Source organism: Pecten maximus, chromosome 17 (assembly GCF_902652985.1).
Source record: "Pecten maximus chromosome 17, xPecMax1.1, whole genome shotgun sequence".
NCBI lineage: Eukaryota > Metazoa > Mollusca > Bivalvia > Pectinida > Pectinidae > Pecten > Pecten maximus.
Window position 1 is genome coordinate 22,922,866 of NC_047031.1, and position 20,519 is coordinate 22,943,384.

At 37.6% G+C, this 20,519-nt stretch overlaps 1 protein-coding gene across 1 annotated transcript; it reads right to left on the reverse strand.

Annotated features, from left to right (window-relative positions):
- Window positions 1-3,944: 3,944 nt before the first annotated feature.
- Window positions 3,945-17,757, reverse strand: LOC117314945 (C-type lectin domain family 6 member A-like). The gene is made up of 3 exons (XM_033869050.1): window positions 17,546-17,757; window positions 14,407-14,595; window positions 3,945-4,360 (listed from the first exon to the last, which is right to left on the reverse strand). The coding sequence occupies exons 1-3, from the start codon at window positions 17,742-17,744 to the stop codon at window positions 4,140-4,142; spliced, it is 609 nt and encodes a 202-aa protein (XP_033724941.1). The 5' UTR covers window positions 17,745-17,757; the 3' UTR covers window positions 3,945-4,139.
- Between the last annotated feature and the right edge of the window lie 2,762 nt (window positions 17,758-20,519).

Here is a 20,519-nt window from a genome sequence, read left to right on the forward strand (position 1 = left end):
TAACAGCTAAGGTCATTTAAGGACGGCCTCTCGTGCGTGCGACATGCATGCGTGTGGTGCATGCGTATGTGTGTTTTGGGAGGCTGTGGTATGTTCGTGTTAAGTCTCCTTGCGACAGTAGAGTAAGGGTACGTGATTTCGTACAGGACGTGATTTCGTACAATAAATTGTTTTTTTCTAATTTTTCAATCGATCGCCTGCGATGGAGGCTTAAAATCGTTCCAACGGCAAACCACCGCCATAGTCCCTCTTCGGTGATGCTAAATATAGAATTTCAGAATAACCTCGTTTTCAAAACGAAACTAGAATTTGCATTTTGTCGTCTGCAGAATGGGACCAAGGTAGCTTGAAAACATGATTTGAAATATAATCTAGCCAGCTGACCTATGATAATTTTGAGATAATTGAAATAAGATAATACTTTACCATTTTCATCAAAATTGTTTAATAAGAAGCTCGAATAATTTAAATAACACCGTATATTGACGTAACAAGCCCAATCATCGACAGGGGAGATATCGTAGGGGGGATTTCATTATTCCGAAAATGGTTGACATGATTGATTGTTTTTTAGTCTTAAAAACTACATGGAGCTCTAAAGTTGTTTATTACAATTCCAGCCAGATAATCCTTATAAAAAATATATATAGTAGTTGCTATATTCCCACAGAATGGGTCAATGGCATCGCAAAAAGTGACACGTTTTTTTTTTAAAAAGTTCATATTTCCTTCAAAAGACATTTCTGTTGTTTGAAAATCGGCAGACCTGATTAAAATATGCTGAATTAAATCTGCATATACTTATATTTGCCATATTTCTAAGAATCACACATTTGAAAGGTGTACGCAATCACGTTCCCAACTGCCGCTAAACACGGAAGTAAAGAATAGTAAAGGAAAGATCCCCTGCGCAGTGCATTTCTGAGCATATGACGTCACATTACCAAAAATATTGCAGATTGTGTGCATCTATTAGGTCGACGTCGATAAAATCTTCTTCGCGATGTATTTGAGAAAAAAATTACAAATATGTGTAAAATGTGTACGAAATCAGGTACCCTCACTCTACGTAATTTTTGCCGATTTATAGTGCTACCTCACTGAAGCATACTGGCGAAGACAACCCCCGACAAGTAACAGATATGGAAAATATGTAAAACGAATTGTTAATTAGAAAACACTGCTTCAGCATTTTCACTGTTTATATTTTTTTACAATCATACTGTTGTGGGTTGGATTACCTGTATGTCAGGCCTGTCCTGTTTAGGCCGAGACGGCCCTGTGAAGCTGTTGTCGCACCTCTGGATGGGGGAACACGTCCGTACCGTTTGGGGTTTAAACAACAACTTACCCTACCGGAAGTCGTCAGGTAGTGTATAAGCCGAAGCCTGCCATCGGGTTATATTTCCGGATACAACCACAACAATACATTACCTGATTGTCACGCACGAGTGCAGGTCGATAACCAAATACTAATCCGTACACGTACTCTAAATGGGTTAATACAAAACAAATCGAGAGGAACCATGCGGCAAAGTATTCATTCAAAACGCCCCGAAGGCGTCAAGATGTGAAGCCAGTAACTTGACGGTTGGCCATACACTTGTACGTGTGGTTATTGCTTATTTAACAGCTATGGAACCAGGTAGATTTAAAAACGATAAAAAGTTGAAATTTTCACCAGTCGTTTCTAAGATATTCTAAAGCCTAAACCAGATTAGAACCTTCTTATCTCGCGCTGTCAGATTTAATATAGGCTTATATTATATAGCTTCCTTACCTGGTTTTTGAAAATGGAAACGTTATATTCAAAAAAATAATTACACAGAGAAACGTCTAACAAATTTTGTACTATTTTATGTCCTATCAACAGCTAATGCCATTTAAGGAAGGCGTCCCCTGTGAGCGAAATTCATTCATCTGGTGAATGTGTATGTGTTTCTGAAGGCTGTGGTATGTTCGTGTTTGTATTACTGTGATAGCGCGGAACTTTTGTCCATTTTGTAGTGCTACCTCACTGAAACATACTGTCGAAGACACCCAGCAGGACCCCTGGATGTGCAAGAATAGTGAGTAAACAAAGGAACGATTTAAGACCCAAAAGTGTTGCAATGGAGGTTATGGTCTCGAAGTAGCTGATATGTTTAAATACTGTGGAAAAACCACCGTCCTTATCGATGCTTGCTGAGACAAAGTAATAGTTTAAGTCTGATGCGTACTTCAACTGGTGAGTTTCGTAAAATCATTAATACCTATTTTTGATGTTGTTTGCATGAATCCTTCATTCAAAAATAACAAAACGATTAAAACAAACACTGACAACTGAACTATGCCTCGTTTTTATCACGAAGTGGAGTCACATTGATGAACATATAAACAATACTTCAGTGAGGTAGCACTATAAATAGGCAAAAGTTCCGGACTATCACAAGGATATGGGCGGCCGTTTTAGGATAAAATACAGATACTACTTAAGTCCAAAACATTCAAGTGGCCAATAAGTGTTTTTGACATTTCAGTGAAAAGATTATCACTTAAGTGCCAACAAATTATTCGCACTTAAGTAAAAAAAAGTATGCAGAGGTTTCCGACAAGAAATTCACCTACTGAAGTAATTTTCGACTGTTCCAAAATGAAACGCAATGATTGGTCGACCAGTCAGCGAAGTTCTATTAATAACGTATCGATCAATTGTATCGTGCATACTATCGCATTGTGCCCTAGCAATGCGTAAATACGGTAGCTGATTTGTGCAATTACTTCCTTTCGTCTTCAAACTTTAATTTTCGTCTTTTCGCCCCGAATAAGCTTAATAATTAAGGATTGTTAAATTTCGTCTTCTCGAGGCGAAAAGTCGAAAATTAAGGTTTGTTAATTTTCGCCATTCGGGGCGAAAAGACGAAATGGCACAACTCAGCCACCGTACAAAATACACATACATACTCACCACACGCATGCATGTCACACACACGGGAGATCGTCCTTAAATGACCTTGGTTTGTTTGTAGGACGTTAAACAATAACAAACACTGGGACGGCATTCTAATGTACGTGGGATGGGACGATGTATCAATCCTCTGCTTTTTGTATCAATGCATACATGCTTAATAGTTTGCCTATTTATAGAACATGTTTCCCATCTTATGTTGTGTATTGACGCTGGATTACTCGGGCCAGTGTATTTATACTCGAAACCCCGCGCAAAACTGTGGGACCAGATTATATCGAAAAATAAAGCGAAGTAGACTTTGATTGAAATCAATAGAGTTCTTACTAACATTTACCGCTGACTTGATATATTGAATATATGGATCGCTATTTAAGTGCAGAATGAGTTTATGTGTATAAAAGTGCAACAATGGTTGTAATATCACTCTTCAAATGGCCTTGTGTCAGGTTTCTCCATTACTTCATTGTATAAGTAAGAGTTGTCTTTCTTGCATTATACTAATAGCACAAGAGGCCACTGTATACAATCTTAACTAGACTGACGACGAGATCGGGACCAACGTAACGCGTTTACCTCCACATTTTATGACGAATATTTCACTTTTATGAGCGATTTTGTCAGAATATCAACCCCCGTCGTCGCTTATAATAAATCAATGAATTATACAAAAACCGTCGCCTTTAAATGTATGTCTATGATAAAAAATCAGACAATTATTTGGTTTGGTTTACTAATGTTTAACGACAATGGGGCAACTACAAAATGAAAATGTCTTGCGATGTGGCCATAAGAAACCTTACTGTAAATCTCAAAAACAGGCAGGCTCTTTATTCATGTGGTCGTGAGGCAAAGCGGTAACACTTGCCTTTCACCTAGGTGACCGTGGTAGGACTAGAATCAAAGATGGGGACCACGACGTTTTTAACAAATAATGAAGAATGCTCACTTGACTACATATATATTATGAACAGAACGCAATCAGGTTTTCCGCCATGTCTTAGAGATATTTTAATTCGGTTGATGTATATCAAGGACTGTCGAAAAGACATGTTTTCAGAGAAAAGTCTATCCAGGAAAAAGTGGTGAGGATTCTAAGACAGCCAGCCTCAAATTTCCTTTAAATTGTTAATATCAAACCAATCTGAGCTTGGTGAATATCAGATTCATGTTCTTTAATTGCCAGGCTTCTCTAATGTTCCTGACAAACGAAGAATTCTTCCTCAGAGCAATTAAGGTCATGAAGATATCCTGAAGATGGCAAAAGGTTTACACATCTCTCGCTAGGATCATTCGGCTCGGTAGGGTACCATATGTTGCTGGTTACACTGATTGAAACTCCGTTCACCCATTTGAAGTTGTTAGCAGAACCCTCATCATAGTCGTATCCGCCAATCCACCATCGACTTGCCCCTGAAACACATATTAATAAAGCATGAATCTTGCAGGTCACCTAAATGCATCTCTGCGTCGCTACTTAAAACCATCTTTTTAAAATGACATTTTAACCTGAATACCATTATTGTAAAACATACACAAAGGTTAATGAAAATATGGATGGAGGTACAATGTGCTATTTTGATTTGACAACATTCATAATATGTATGAGGAGACGGTTATACTTTATTATATGCATAAAGGGGACCACTGGATTATGGGAACTCAAACTGGTCCCCCTAATATATTGGCTATCCGTGACTGTAGAAGTGGGTGAGGAATAGCATATTTGGCTACAGAAAAACACAATTTAAAGACTATTTCTAGTGCATCAGAAATTGTCTAATTTTATTTAAGAAACAATTCACAACGTTTATTTTCAAAAGGTTACAAATAGGCAGTCGGGGAACCAAACAAACAGTTATTTATGGTTGTATATATGATATTGCGATAAACAATCATTTTGTTTGTATTATTTTTTAAAAACTGTGACACGATTTCTACAAAATATCAAGGGGAAATATACTCAATTTTAATATTTCAATGTTATTATTTTTCGCAATTTGCCGTCGAAATCCGGGAAGTGTTGAAAAGAATTTAGATACGGAAGTCGGATTCGGGATCGAAATGATACATATATCCTGGATAATTGCATACACAGATTTATTTATTGCGATGTGAAATAGAAATACATGAAACTTATAATAAGTCTCATCCCGAAATTCTGGTTAAAACAAGATAATTCAACAAATAACTTTTTTAAACTCCGTATCTGAATCCGACTCCGATTTTTGATTTACATTACACTCAAGATGGCCGGCCTAGCTGAAGTGACGGGCGCGACTGAAATTTAGACTCTCCTGGTGCATTGTCGTACATCAGGCGTATTGTAGCGTTTTTTTCAAATCAGTCACTTGCGGAGATTGTCGAACTTGGTATAAAGTGTTGTATCTGCTGCTAACCATAACGGGTAAAGTTTAAAGACTCCTTTGGCCTCTTGATTGTAAATAAATCATAGTGATATTGAAATTTTGGGGTTTACCCCCTTGGTGCACAAGAAGTTGTTACAAGTAGTAAGTATGAAATTGACAATTGTTCTGAAAAGAATTAAACAAATATCCGCATACCGGTATGCATTTGGAATGTGTACAGATCTCCTGTACTGCAGTGAACTTCTGCATACCATACTGAGGCATATTATACGGATACTGTGCATAAAGTCTTTTTCATGCCAAGTATCGGGCAAGAAAGCGATGACAATGCCAGTTTTTTTCATTCTAATTCATGTATGACCTGGCTTGGGTCCCAACCCTGACCTACTGTAACGTAAGCTAACACTTAAATCACGGAGCTATGCAGGCAAACAGTATTTTTTTCTCAAAATTGGAGACTTTATATAAATGTAAATATATGCGTATGCATGTGTTTTACGTTTATCTTCTGTTTTTAATAAGTGCCTTTGACCAGTTGGACTATTTATTTTATTTTTTCCAGAGAATTAAGCGTCTTTCACCAGACGAAGATGTAAAATAGTGGTGCGAGGCTGGGCTTCATAAAGATCGCTTGGTCACAAAATACGTACTGGGTTATCTGACGTTAAAGGTAAATTTGTAGCAAACTTTTTTTTTAGATCAACCAGATCGATGTTTTTGGGATACCTGTAATTGTTATCCTACTATTCACAACTGTGCTCACTTAGAACTTTTAAGTGTTTGGATATAATTTTGAATTTCAAAATGTCGTGATGAACATTAATTTTAGTTGAATTTATTTGTCAGATATACAGAGACAGGAAAAAACAAAACGTTTTCACACTACTGTCTGTTAATTCAAGGTTAAAATGACCACAATCATGTACGTTGGGACTAACATATGCTAACGGGGTAAAGTAGGTGTCCATTTGTTTATGGTGGACATTGTTAATCTTATAGCAGTGTAAATTGTGACTTTAACAAACTGTCAAAAATAAAGTGAGGTTTCCATTATCGCAGGTTTTACTGTATTTTAAGGAGAGTAAAAATACATAAACATATCCAATATCATTCCTAAATTTAGAAACTAATTCCCAGGGCTCTACAATAAGGCTTATCCGACTTGTCCGTACCAGTGCAAAATTGTTTTTGACAAGTTACTTATCCGACTGGCTAAGTTATTTTTAGCATACAAGGTTACTTGATTGAATAATTGATTGAAAATTATTAAATGATTTCGCATAAAGAGTTGTACATTTAATCATTCACATATTCCAGTGATATAAAACACAAAATAAATGCTTCAATTTAGCGTCTGGTTTTACCTTCATTATTATAAAAGATTGTCGCTGTGATAAGTGGTTTTCAAAAGTATTTGTCCGATAGCAAAATGGAATCAAAAATCTTTATTTAATGCCAAAATAATGTCAGTGCTGTATGGATCATCTAATCAAATATAATCAATTAAAAGGAATCAACTCCTGCTTAATTCATCAGGTACGGTAACTTACCGAATATGCTCCTTTGGGAAATCATGTGATGTGTTCATGCCAAGAAGCACTTTTTGGTTTGGTTTTATTTGTTTAATGTCCTATTAACAGCTAAGCTTATTTAAGGACGGCCTCTCGTGTTTGCGATATGCATGCGTACGATGAGTGCGTATGTGTGTTTTGGAAGGCTGCGGTATATACGTGTTAAGTCTCCTTGTGATAGGCCGGAACTTTTGCCGATTTATAGTGCTACCTCACTGAAGCATACTGCCGAAGACACCCGGAAGGACACCCCACCCGGTCACATTGCTGACAACGGGACAACCAGTCGTCCAAACTCTGATGAGATTATCCCAGTCTGAAAGATCTCTCACATCTTACGTTTCTAACCATGGCCTTCCAGATACCTTAGCTTAAATCCTTACAATCTAATTTTTAAAATCTGGATGGTCATTCTCACTACATTACATGAACATCTAACAACATCCCATAAGGGGTCACGTCAGGGTGACCTTTTGGAGTAGCCAATCAAATGACTACTTCCAGAATCCTGGAAGTGAATTTGATATGTCCGAATTAGCATGAATGACTAGAGTGCATAGTTGCATAATCTGTCAATTTGTTTCAAGTCATATAGTCACACAGAGCATATATCTATATACATGCTTTGCCGAAATGGTTTGCTTCAGATGCATGTTGTAACGAAATATGTTTTGCTTCGATGACATCGACAAATTGCCAATTCGCTCTGAAAGTGAAATACACGCATCTCAAGGGTCATCAGAACGTGACCCCTTATGGGATGTTGTTAGATGTTCATGTGACGTAGTGAACATAACCATCTTGATTTTAATTAGATTGAAATCCTTGGAATTATTGGGATTAGCAATTCCCCTACCAGGCAGGTACATGTAGCAACGTCAAACGTTAACTTTTTATTAAGTATTATGCCATCAACATACTACAGTTTGATTTATAAATGAATTTTCAAATGCTACATTGGTGAGTATTCAACACAGGTAAACAATACTTTACAAGGAATGTCCGTTAAGTACAGATACTTACCTGATTAAACCAAAAGTATAAATAATTCACAATGAACACAATTATGTACAGAGACTTACCTGATTAAACGTACAGTATAAATAATTCACCAGGAATGTCCATTATGCACCTTAATATGCCACAAATAGATGTTATTCGACGAGTGGTTGTCGTATATGGTATTTCTTTCACTTGAGTTAGATATATTTCAACAGTCATAAAAAACGAGCATTAGCGAGTGTTTTTTGTAAGTTCTGACAAATAACTGAAGAGAGTTGACGAAATACTATAAATAACATGACCTGTTTCAACCACAATAGAAAAGCTATTCTGAGAATGAAGAAACCTGTTTTATGTCAGCTTGTGTTCTTTTCACAATATCAGGTGTGGTGTAAGGATATAACTTAACTTGAAATACCGCTAATTAATATGCAAAATTGACAATTTCGTAAATGTATGGAAATATTGCGATCTGTTACAAATCATAACAAAACAATAAATATGTTTATTCTTTCAAAGCAATAAATTGATTAAAATCTATATTTTCAAGAATATAACAAAGCAACTGCGAACTACTTCTTATGCGTTATTATTTCCATGACACCGTGAAGCGGCCTTTAAGAAGTGTTAACCAATCAAATTGCATTCAACCAATGTGATTGAAAAGTAGTCCTGGTCAAAGGTCACCGTCTCGACCAATCAAAACGCATTTATAGTTTATTCCACATGTGGTATAAACTTAAATTTATTCAACAGTTGCAATGGTTATTTCATGCATTGGGAGTTGAATAACACCCACATATTGTGGTAGAAGTAACATAATTCACAATGAATTATCTATAGAGACTTACCTGGATATACCACAGGTATGAATACATGTAATTCACAATACATATATTTATTATTTACAGAAACTTGCCTGTATTGACCATACTTCACAATGAATATCCATTATTTTGAGATACCTACCTATATTTACGAGAGGTATGCATACTTCACAATGAATATCCATTATATTGAGATACCTACCTATATTTACGAGAGGTAAACATACTTCACAATGAATATCCATTATTTTGAGATACCTGCCTTTATTTACGAGAGGTAAACATACTTCACAATGAATATCCATTATTTTGAGATACTGCCTTTATTTACGAGAGGTATGCATACTTTACAATGAATATCCATTATATTGAGATACCTGCCTATATTTACGAGAGGTATACAAACTTCAAAATAAAACTTCATTATGTACAGAGAATTACCTGTAATAACTACTACTAATCATACTTTACATTGGGCTCACATTATGTAGAGACACCTGCTTGGATTATTTAATGTGAATCCTAATTTATTTATCCTGACGTGTGTCTTAACGTGTGTTTTCATATCAGTACCTTACACGTCTGTATAACATATCTTTAATTATCATTTTTAATATCTTGGAGAATAATTTAAGTAAATTGAATGAAGTCACTTTACACTCTCACACTAATCTACGTATTTGACAGATCAAAAGTCATGGAAAACCTACACCAACATCGGCCTGACACTTCAGTGACATCATTGGGAAGAGGAATTAGCACTTGTGGAAACAATTATAATTCTATCTTAGTTGGACAGCAATAATACAAAACACTTAAGTGTGTACTTGTCCAATGATTACATTGACGGAAATGAAAAGTGGAAATTATGTGTTATCCTTTTGTGAACACTTGAATTGATCACATAGAAAATATTATGGGCCCAATAGTAGGTCATGTGAAGTACCTTTTATTTCAAGATGAAATGTCCATCTATTTAAAGAGTACCCATTCAATCACCGCAAGAGATATACTTATGTAAACAAAAATGTAGATATTCCATTGTCAATTGTTGTAAATAAGACAGAAAACACAACACAGGTCCAATAGAGCGCACAATGAGTTTTAGAATAAGGTATGACCATGAACAATTCCATTTGCCAAGGACACGGCGTCATCTCTTCCCCATAATGTCCTTTTCTTGCCCGACTCTAGCACGGTATTTACGCTCGTGTGCAGTAAACATTTCAATTGCTCAGTTAACGGTCGGATGTTTTTGGTTGAGTACATCAAATGTAACCCGTACTATTCCCATATACCTTGAGAGATGTCTCATGAGCCAACTGGTCTGGTAACGGAACCAATGTCAGGATATGCCAGAGTCACCAATCGACGTAATTTCCTCACTGAATTTATCATTACTGAGGGTCTTCTGTCGCATGTTTATGTTTTGGGTAATTGCTGTGGTAGGGGGATCTCGCTTTCCAAATATCTTCACCCATATGTCTTTTAGCTTTTTATAGTCTTCGGGTATTTCTTTCGATAAAGTTTAGTTTGAGGCAGTTTGTTAGTCGACTATTGTTACAAAACGTGGACTTGGTGGAGGTTGTGTTCCTTGTAAATGATTTCCCTGATTAATCAAAGATGGTGTGGAGTTAATGAATGCGGAGATGAGGATGTTGTAAAACCCTTTTTTAATGACCCGAAGCTCCTCTTCAAACTTTTCTATACCAGGTTATTACCCTTCTTGAAAGGAAGTATGCTGTTTAGGCTATTGAAATACCGCATCAATATTTCGTTCGGTTTCCCTAACGATTTTTCCATAGCCTCGCTTTGAATCCTTTTTAGCTCTATTTACGGATATCTTCTCTGTTTACGAATATCTTTTAGTATTTCTTGAAAATATCAATTTGTATATTTCTTTTTGAAATGTCATAATTATCTTCATCATCCCTGTTGCAGCTGACGCAGTGTCAGCATTTGATTTATCGTCTTGTCCTTCACCCTCGTCATGGTCCCTTATCTGGGTAGGAACTTGATCAGTAGTGTAACCAGTGGCCATCCTTACTACAATGTGTTATGTTTTTTTTGGTTACTCAACGTTGACAGGCCATTCATACATGAGTAGTGTATTTTGGTGTCATCCAAATGAGTTTGAAAAACTGGTTTGGAAAATATAGAGGACCATGTGTGTCTCAGTCAACTCAGGTAGGCATGGAATTCATGCTAAGCATGCTGTTGGAAGGTATTTCATAAGGTGCCCAAGGTATGGTGGAGTAGTGCAAGAAGGAGTTTTTGACAGGGAAGGCAGTCTAGGGCTCATCTCTAAAGTGCAAGCGCTTGGAAGCTAGCAGTATGTGCCTGAAATTTAGTTCTACAAAGTATTAACTGGTTACTAATGATGGCACAATTTATCGCCAAAACATTCCATTAAACAAGGAAGCAACAACCACATTTTAAAACAAGATATTGGACCGGACCAAAATATCCGGAAAATGTCCATAAAAAGGAAATGGGTTAAAATGTACGGAATGTCTTTAACATGTTCAATATGACTATGCTGAGTGAACAGAGTGAAAGCATATCAGACTAGGAAGAATTCCCTAATGAAGATGCTAATTCGTTTAAGCAGGGTAAAACAGTTTTATTAAAACAATGACCGGATTTCGTTTATACTCAATATCCATATATACACTCAATCATACAAACACTCCGCTCGCATCGATGTGGTAACTGATATAACCACTTTTCATTGGTCGGAAACAATACTTGGAATCGGACACAGCTATAAACAATGAAGGCAATCAATTCCAATCAAAACAAATCCTTTTGGGGCACTTAAATCAAGTATAGACCATTGAGCAATAACATCGTTGTCTTAAGGTACGTTGTGTTATATAGAACATGGAGGTCCTAGTACGGAGACTTACAGTACAACACGTTGGGGAATAAAGCATTACTAGTACAGAGATGTACAGTATAACACTTGGATGAATAAAGAAGTACCAGTACGTAGACTTACAGTATAACACGTGGAGGAACAAAGAAGTACCAGTACGTAGACTTACAGTACAACACGTGGAGGAACAAAGAGGTACCAGTAGGTATACCTACAGTATAACACATGGAGGAACAACGAAGTACCAGTACGTATACCTACAGTATAACACGTGGAGGAACAAAGAAGTATCAGTACGTATACCTACAGTACAACACGTGGAGGAACAAAGAAGTACCAGTACGTATACCTACAGTACAACACGTGAAGGAACAAAGACGTACAAGTACGTAGATTTACAGTATAACACGTGGACAGAATAATACGTGGAGAAACAAGGACGTACAAGTACGTAGACTTACAGTATAACACGTGGAGGAACAAAGAAGTACCAGTACGTATACCTACAGTATAACACGTGGAGGAACAAAGAAGTACAAGTACGTATACCTACAGTATAACACGTGGAGGAACAAAGAAGTACCAGTACGTATACCTACAGTACAACACGTGGAGGAACAAAGAAGTACCAGTACGTATACCTACAGTACAACACGTGGAGGAACAAAGAAGTACCAGTACGTATACCTACAGTATAACACGTGGAGGAACAAAGAAGTACCAGTACGTATACCTACAGTATAACACGTGGAGGAACAACGAAGTACCAGTACGTATACCTACAGTATAACACGTGGAGGAACAAAGAAGTACCAGTACGTATACCTACAGTATAACACGTGGAGGAACAAAGAAGTACCAGTACGTATACCTACAGTATAACACGTGGAGGAACAAAGAAGTACCAGTACGTATACCTACAGTATAACACGTGGAGGAACAACGAAGTACCAGTACGTATACCTACAGTATAACACGTGGAGGAACAAAGAAGTACCAGTACGTATACCTACAGTATAACACGTGGAGAAACAAAGAAGTACCAGTACGTATACCTACAGTATAACACGTGGAGGAACAAAGAAGTACCAGTACGTATACCTACAGTACAACACGTGGAGGAACAAAGAAGTACCAGTACGTATACCTACAGTACAACACGTGAAGGAACAAAGACGTACAAGTACGTAGACTTACAGTATAACACGTGGACAGAATAATACGTGGAGAAACAAGGACGTACAAGTACGTAGACTTACAGTATAACACGTGGAGGAACAAAGAAGTACCAGTACGTATACCTACAGTATAACACGTGGAGGAACAAAGAAGTACCAGTACGTATACCTACAGTATAACACGTGGAGGAACAAAGAAGTACCAGTACATATACCTACAGTATAACACGTGGAGGAACAAAGAAGTACCAGTACGTATACCTACAGTACAACATGTGGAGGAACAAGTACGTATACCTACAGTATAACACGTGGAGGAACAAAGAAGTACCAGTACGTATACCTACAGTATAACACGTGGAGGAACAAAGAAGTACCAGTACGTATACCTACAGTATAACACGTGGAGGAACAACGAAGTACCAGTACGTATACCTACAGTATAACACGTGGAGGAACAAAGAAGTACCAGTACGTATACCTACAGTATAACACGTGGAGAAACAAAGAAGTACCAGTACGTATACCTACAGTATAACACGTGGAGGAACAAAGAAGTACCAGTACGTATACCTACAGTACAACACGTGGAGGAACAAAGAAGTACCAGTACGTATACCTACAGTACAACACGTGAAGGAACAAAGACGTACAAGTACGTAGACTTACAGTATAACACGTGGACAGAATAATACGTGGAGAAACAAGGACGTACAAGTACGTAGACTTACAGTATAACACGTGGAGGAACAAAGAAGTACCAGTACGTATACCTACAGTATAACACGTGGAGGAACAAAGAAGTACCAGTACGTATACCTACAGTATAACACGTGGAGGAACAAAGAAGTACCAGTACGTATACCTACAGTATAACACGTGGAGGAACAAGGACGTACCAGTACGTATACCTACAGTACAACACGTGGAGGAACAAGAAGTACCAGTACGTATACCTACAGTATAACACGTGGAGGAACAAGGACGTACCAGTACGTATACCTACAGTACAACACGTGGAGGAACAAAGAAGTACCAGTACGTATACCTACAGTACAACACGTGGAGGAACAAAGAAGTACCAGTACGTATACCTACAGTATAACACGTGGAGGAACAAGACGTACCAGTACGTATACCTACAGTACAACACGTGGAGGAACAAGGACGTACCAGTACGTATACCTACAGTATAACACGTGGAGGAACAAGGACGTACCAGTACGTATACCTACAGTATAACACGTGGAGGAACAAGGACGTACCAGTACGTATACCTACAGTATAACACGTGGAGGAACAAGGACGTACCAGTACGTATACCTACAGTATAACACGTGGAGGAACAAAGAAGTACCAGTACGTATACCTACAGTACAACACGTGGAGGAACAAGGACGTACAAGTACGTAGACTTACAGTATAACACGTGGACAATATAACACGTTGAGGAACAAAGTACCAGTACGTAGACTTATGTATAACACGTGAATGAACTAAGAAGTACATATGTACCAGTACGTAGACTTACAGTATAACACGTGGAGGAACAAAGAAGTACCAGTACGTATACCTACAGTACAACACGTGGAGAAACAAGGACGTACAAGTACGTAGACTTTCAGTATACTTACTTAAAAATTTACTGCTGTGTACACCGTTCTGGGATGCTTGTACTTTTTCAATTGTATCAGCTATGAGCAGATGGGTTCCATCATAGGTACAGACGTCGGATGCCATGGTCCAATTCTTCCGGATGTTGAATAGCCGCACACATGTACCAAATGCGGGATCGTATGTATACTTGGCCGCCCTACACGACCCTGACAAAAACACGAACTAAATTCAATCATATCATCAATCATCATATCATATTAAGCATTCATTTATTTATATTTATATTTCCACTCAATTCAGACTCAATGAACCTACCACAGTTAACTCGAGTCATTTTTCAATGAACTATATCAAGTCCGTCGTAGGAATACATTTGTTGAGCTTGGACTATATTTTTTTAATTCCTTTTCAAAAGTGATCATATTTATATGAAATAAATTCCTTTAAAACTAATATTTGTTTTAATTCGCTATTAAGTTTGTTCACGAAAGAAATCCTAAAAGTATTAACCATATGTAGACGAAGAGTGATGACGTACATTTCGGTAAGTTCTGTGGTAGACTTGCACAAGTCCCTATTTGTAAAAGACAAAATATTGTACAAAACATCAAAAAATATAAATATAAGGACTGAATAAAGTTATGTTGAGGTGTATGGGGTATAAACCTCAATAGGTCTTGAGACAAATTTGTTATGAACTGCTTCACCTCAACATAACATTATTCAATCCTTAAGAATATAGTGTGTTTTTAGGAGTATATAGTCTCCATAATTTCGCAAAGCATAAAATATAATAAAATTATGTTGAATGATATAAACCCTTATGGTGGAATAATGTGAGAACAAACCCGTAGTTCAAAGTTAGAATTAAAACCGGAAACTACCAACTGAAATCACAGGAGCTCTAATGCGGTGCTCCACTCTCTATATTTAAATGAGTCGCGGAAACTATGTCAACTGGTTAGTGTTGAACTGTGAGTTGTTAGCCTGAACATTACAAGCTATCGGAAAGCGCCTTCTCTGTTCCAAGACATAAGCTGTCTAAACTGACAATTTTTACCTGTCTGCCAATAGCCAATCAGCACTGCGGCATGTTGGTCACTATGCATAGATACCGGGCCGTGACGTCACAAGTGTGAGAGTCAACTAGGGCCAGTATGGTGAGAATCGGCCTAACCCCACTTATAAACACATGTTTCTGGTGTCTTAGTATGAATACTGGTAGTTGACAATGACTTAAGTTTGTTTTGTGTTAATTCAAAACAGATTTACTAGAAATATTATCAACAATTTTGTTCAAATTGTTTATATTTTAGCCACACGACTCCAGTATGTTGGCAGACGTTGACCTGCAGGGACAAGGGCTTATTTCCAAAATGATTATTATAATATTATTTGTGTGTAGTCAAACTACTGTAAATCACTTATATTTCGCGAACACTATATTTCGCGAGCTTACCTTTCAAGACATATCCGCGAATACATGATTTTGAGAACACTGATATAGAAATGACTAAAAGTCATGGAATCTGCAAGACAACGATCAGTAATCGATAGCTTGGTCACCATTCAAAGAGATTATTTTCTTACAAAAAATTGAATTTGAATTAGTGATTGATTTACAGTATATCATAAAATATATAACTCTCTTGCACAAGACAACAACAACAATTTCCAGGTAGACATTGTGTTGATTTTGCAAGTGAAGGAATTGAACTCACTCCAGCGTATACGCTTATACAGTGTACATATAAACAGGACGGGCAGAGGATGGGATGTGCGCGAATACATCAATACCTAACCCAATGCTTTGAGTCATTGCATTAACCATATCAGATACACATATAACTTTTTATTCTGATATTTGCCTAAGAGATATTTCACTATAGCAATTATTCTTCAGATGCTAACATTTAATGCAACGATGTCATATGATTTGTGAATTGTAGTTACGACTCATCTACTCAAAGTTGGAGAGCTCGAGTTGAATTATCGAAGATAAAAAGGCTTAATATACCACATTATAAGAGGAACGAAGGAATCGGTCGATTTGTGGAATGGACATTAAACATTAGAAAACCAAAAACAAAAACAGAATCGGCTTTCAGCACTAGTCCCGTTCAAGGACTGGTCAGGTTACTAAGATATATTAGAGATATAACTGGCGGCAATGTCAACACAACAAACGGCAGTGACAGAAAAGCCGGGATTATAGAGGCGTGTCAAATAAAATGTACACGTCGTAATTAACACACGGGTCTCCTTACAGACTGTCTACCACTTAAATTCAACACTTCCGTGTTTCGAGAACATGTCTTCTTTGATTATATAATTATCATGATAATAATTTACAGTTTTATATACCGCGATAGCACAGCAACATGGTCGTCTCCAAGCAGTTCACAAATTATTACCTGTAGTTTGGACTTTAGCAACAAGCCATTGTTTTTCTAAACCCCCTGGGGAGTTTACAGTCGGAGCTGCCATTTCGGTGCTAACAGTTTATAAAAGACATTTTTTTGAACTGCCCTACCAATATTCATTTACAGCCGAGTCACTAAACACAACGGAATAGAGTATATTTTCAAGGGTACAACATACCCTTCGGTCACGTAGCCCTTCATCCTGTGAGACGTGTATATAGATAATAGCTATTTGGCAGTTTTTCTTTTACACAAATATCGTCCATAATCTACACAATTGAAATGTAGTCTTGCTTCAAACGGCATCGCGTTAGGACCTGACATACTCGCAATATTGTTGATTAATTTCCGATCACCAATAGATTATTTCGAATAAAACAAAATTCCAACAACCAAGTTCTTGAGTATATATAACATGAGTTCAATGTCGGATATTATAAGAGTGATATTACATGGTTATATTCGATCACATGCTTCGTCTGTCCCGTATGTTTATATACAGTATGTCGGATATAACACGCTTGTTACGTGAAAGCTAGAGAGGTCACAATAGTTCCAAAAAAACAGCATATCTCGAAAATGATTGAATATTTTTACATAATTTCAAAGCAATTTTTATCTTAAAACTAGTTACCAAATCTAAACTTATTATTTCAATAAAGAAAAACCCATGGGGGATTAGAAAGTTTAGACGTTAAACATCTGGGGAAAAAACCAAAAAAAACCAACTTACTCTTCCATAGGAAGGTTGCATTACGATGAAGTCGTCCTAACAAACGATCCCCGTACCCTCGGCACTCCTTTGGTTTGTACGAATAGCTGAATGATGAACATTTCGCGGTGCACAACTCGGCACAGTTGATAACACTTTCTATCTCGGTTGTAAACAAGACGTGATCACTGTAGATAGCGTTATCCTCTGAGGTATCCATCTTCCAATTTGACTGTACCAGGCAGCTAATAGGGACAACTGAAAGACACAATTTAACAAAAGTTTCGTAAAATACGTGTATCGGTTAAGTGGTGACTTTTTGGGGATTGCAAGTTGTAGATACTGCAGGGGGATTTCAAAGGCATAACTGTCTCATACAGGAGTTATTTGTTAAATGTTAGGTATTCTTTGTAATTCTACCTTGAAAAACAAGTACATGTTGTGGAAAGTAGAGACTTTATGCATTAGGAAAATATCATTTCATTGAGTAAACATATTTTGTATTGGGGATCTATTGAGAATTTAACATAGACGATCACAGATAATTGGTTAGTGTCCACCGATCGATTTTCGATTACTGATTGGTTAACCTAAAGTGATATAATCTTTAACAGCTATAACCGTTTTACCTCAGGATTATATAGGTCTAGATCCCTCATAGTAAAGTACGCTAACACTGTAGTTTGTATTTTTTCATACCATTTCAACATGTTTTTATAAATAAAAAGTTATCATTTATATTTTTGCAATTAAGTATGTTTAAATAACATGACTGGTAAGACGTTTTAGTTGAGAGTAAAATGACATTAAAGTACCGTTCTCTTTGTAAAAATGAAAGTAGAATTTTGGACTTCCGGTTTTGAAAAAAATCAATGTTGAAATTTCATAATCGATTATCGGTAATCAGTTGCGTACAGCCAGTGTGAAAATACAAGAAATGTCAAACTATTTGGTTACATCACAGCCATTTGTGCTGTGAGTGTATTAGAAATGTAATCGAAAATTGTGTTCCGTAATTGGCCAAAACAATTCACATTTCCCCTGAAATCGTTATTGAGTGAATATATGCTTGAATGTTTACTTAAGTAAATTCCGGAAGGTATCTGCCCTTCAGTGCAATGTTTTGACACAGAGGTCCTCAGAAGAGACCATCCGTAAATGACATTAGTTCTTGATAAACAGTATTAAAAAAATACCGACCTGCCCACAGGTAGGGCGTCAGAATTGTACCTGCTGCTTCAATTGCGTAGGAGGCGACTATATCTGGGATCGATCTTTTCTTTAAAGCAGTTTTCTTTTTCCTTCTGTGTCCCTTGACACCACCTCATTTAAACGTCCTATCAGCAGCTGAGTTCATTTAAGGACGGCCTCCCGTGCGTGTGATGTTCATACGTGTGGTGAGTGCGTATGTGTGTTTTGGGAGGCTGCGGAATGTTTGTATTTTGTCTCATAGGTCGGACCTTTTGCCAATTTATACTGCAACCTCACTGTAGCAACTGCCGAAGTCACCCAGCAGGACATCCCACCCGGTCACATTATACTGACAACGGGTGAACCTGTCGTCTCACTCCTTGTATGCTAAGCGCTAAGCAGAAGTAGCAACTACCATTTTTAAAGACTCTGGTATGTCTCCCATGGGACATAAACCAAAGCTTTCCTCACAGGGGCGAACGCTCAGCTAAAGACCAGTGGACAGAAACCAAAGCCTTCCTCACAGGGGCGAACGCTCAGCTAAATGCCACAAGTGAGGCCTCACCTGTTAGGAAGGCTTTGGTTTCCGTCCACTCGTCTTTAGTTGAGCGTTCGCCCCTGTCAGGAAGGCATTGGGTTCTGTCCCCTGGCCAAGTCATATCAGTCTTTAAAATTGTAGTTAACTTTCAGTCGTATGAGAATGGGTGCCGGTTAACCCAAACTCGCATGAGGTCTCCTAGATGTCTTAGGTTCTATTCGAAACTGTTAGCATATACAACACTGAACTATCTAAAAGCTGTTGGTTTGTATCGAAATGTTTGTGAAACCATTGCCACTTTTCATCTTTAAGTAAACACGATTGTACCAATTTTACTGATAATTTTTACTCACATTTTTTTGGCACTAATGACATATATATTGTTTGACGGGCCTTAACGAATTCACAAGCAACCAACTTAGATGTTTTCGGTAGTATGTTTCAGTGATGTATCACTATACAAGTCGGCATCAGTTTCGCTCTACCACAAGGAGACAAACATGAACATACCGCAGCCTCCCAAAATACAAACACATTCACCACACGCACGCATCCGCACACAGGGGAGACCGTCCTTAAATGATCTTAGTTTTTGATGGATTGGTTTGGTTTGGTTTGGTTTATTTTGTTTAACGTCATATTAACAGCTAAGGTCATTTAAGGACGGCCTCCCATGCGTGCTACATGCATGCGTGTGGTGAGTGCGTATGTGTGTTTTAGAGGCTGCGGTATGTTCCTATTAAGTCTCCTTGTGATAGGCCGGAACTTTTGCCGATTTATAGTGCTACCTCACAAAAGCATACTGCCGAAGACACCTAGCACCACACCCCACCCGGTCACATTATACTGACAACGGGCGAACCAGTCGTTCAACGCCAAATGTGCTGAGCGCTAAGCAGGAGTAGCAACTACCATTTTTAAAGACTTTGGTATGTCTCGGTTAGGGGACAGAACCCAAAGCCTTCCTTACAGGGGCGAACGCTCAACTAAAGGCCAAAATTGAGGCATTGTCAAGGGAGACATTAGGAAGAAGTAAGTTGTTCAGAAAGAAGAGAAAAGATAAGATCCCAAATTTAGTCGCCTCTTACGATCATGCAATGGGGGCAGCAGGTACAGTTGTTGATTGAATTAAAACAATACAAAACAAACCAAAAGCGAAGCTATATTAGGCGACATGACGGTGTTATTATATGCGTGCAATTAGTTTCTGTCAAGAGTAAAACAAAAATGTTCTGATACTTAAGGACATCGATAATAATTCTGAAT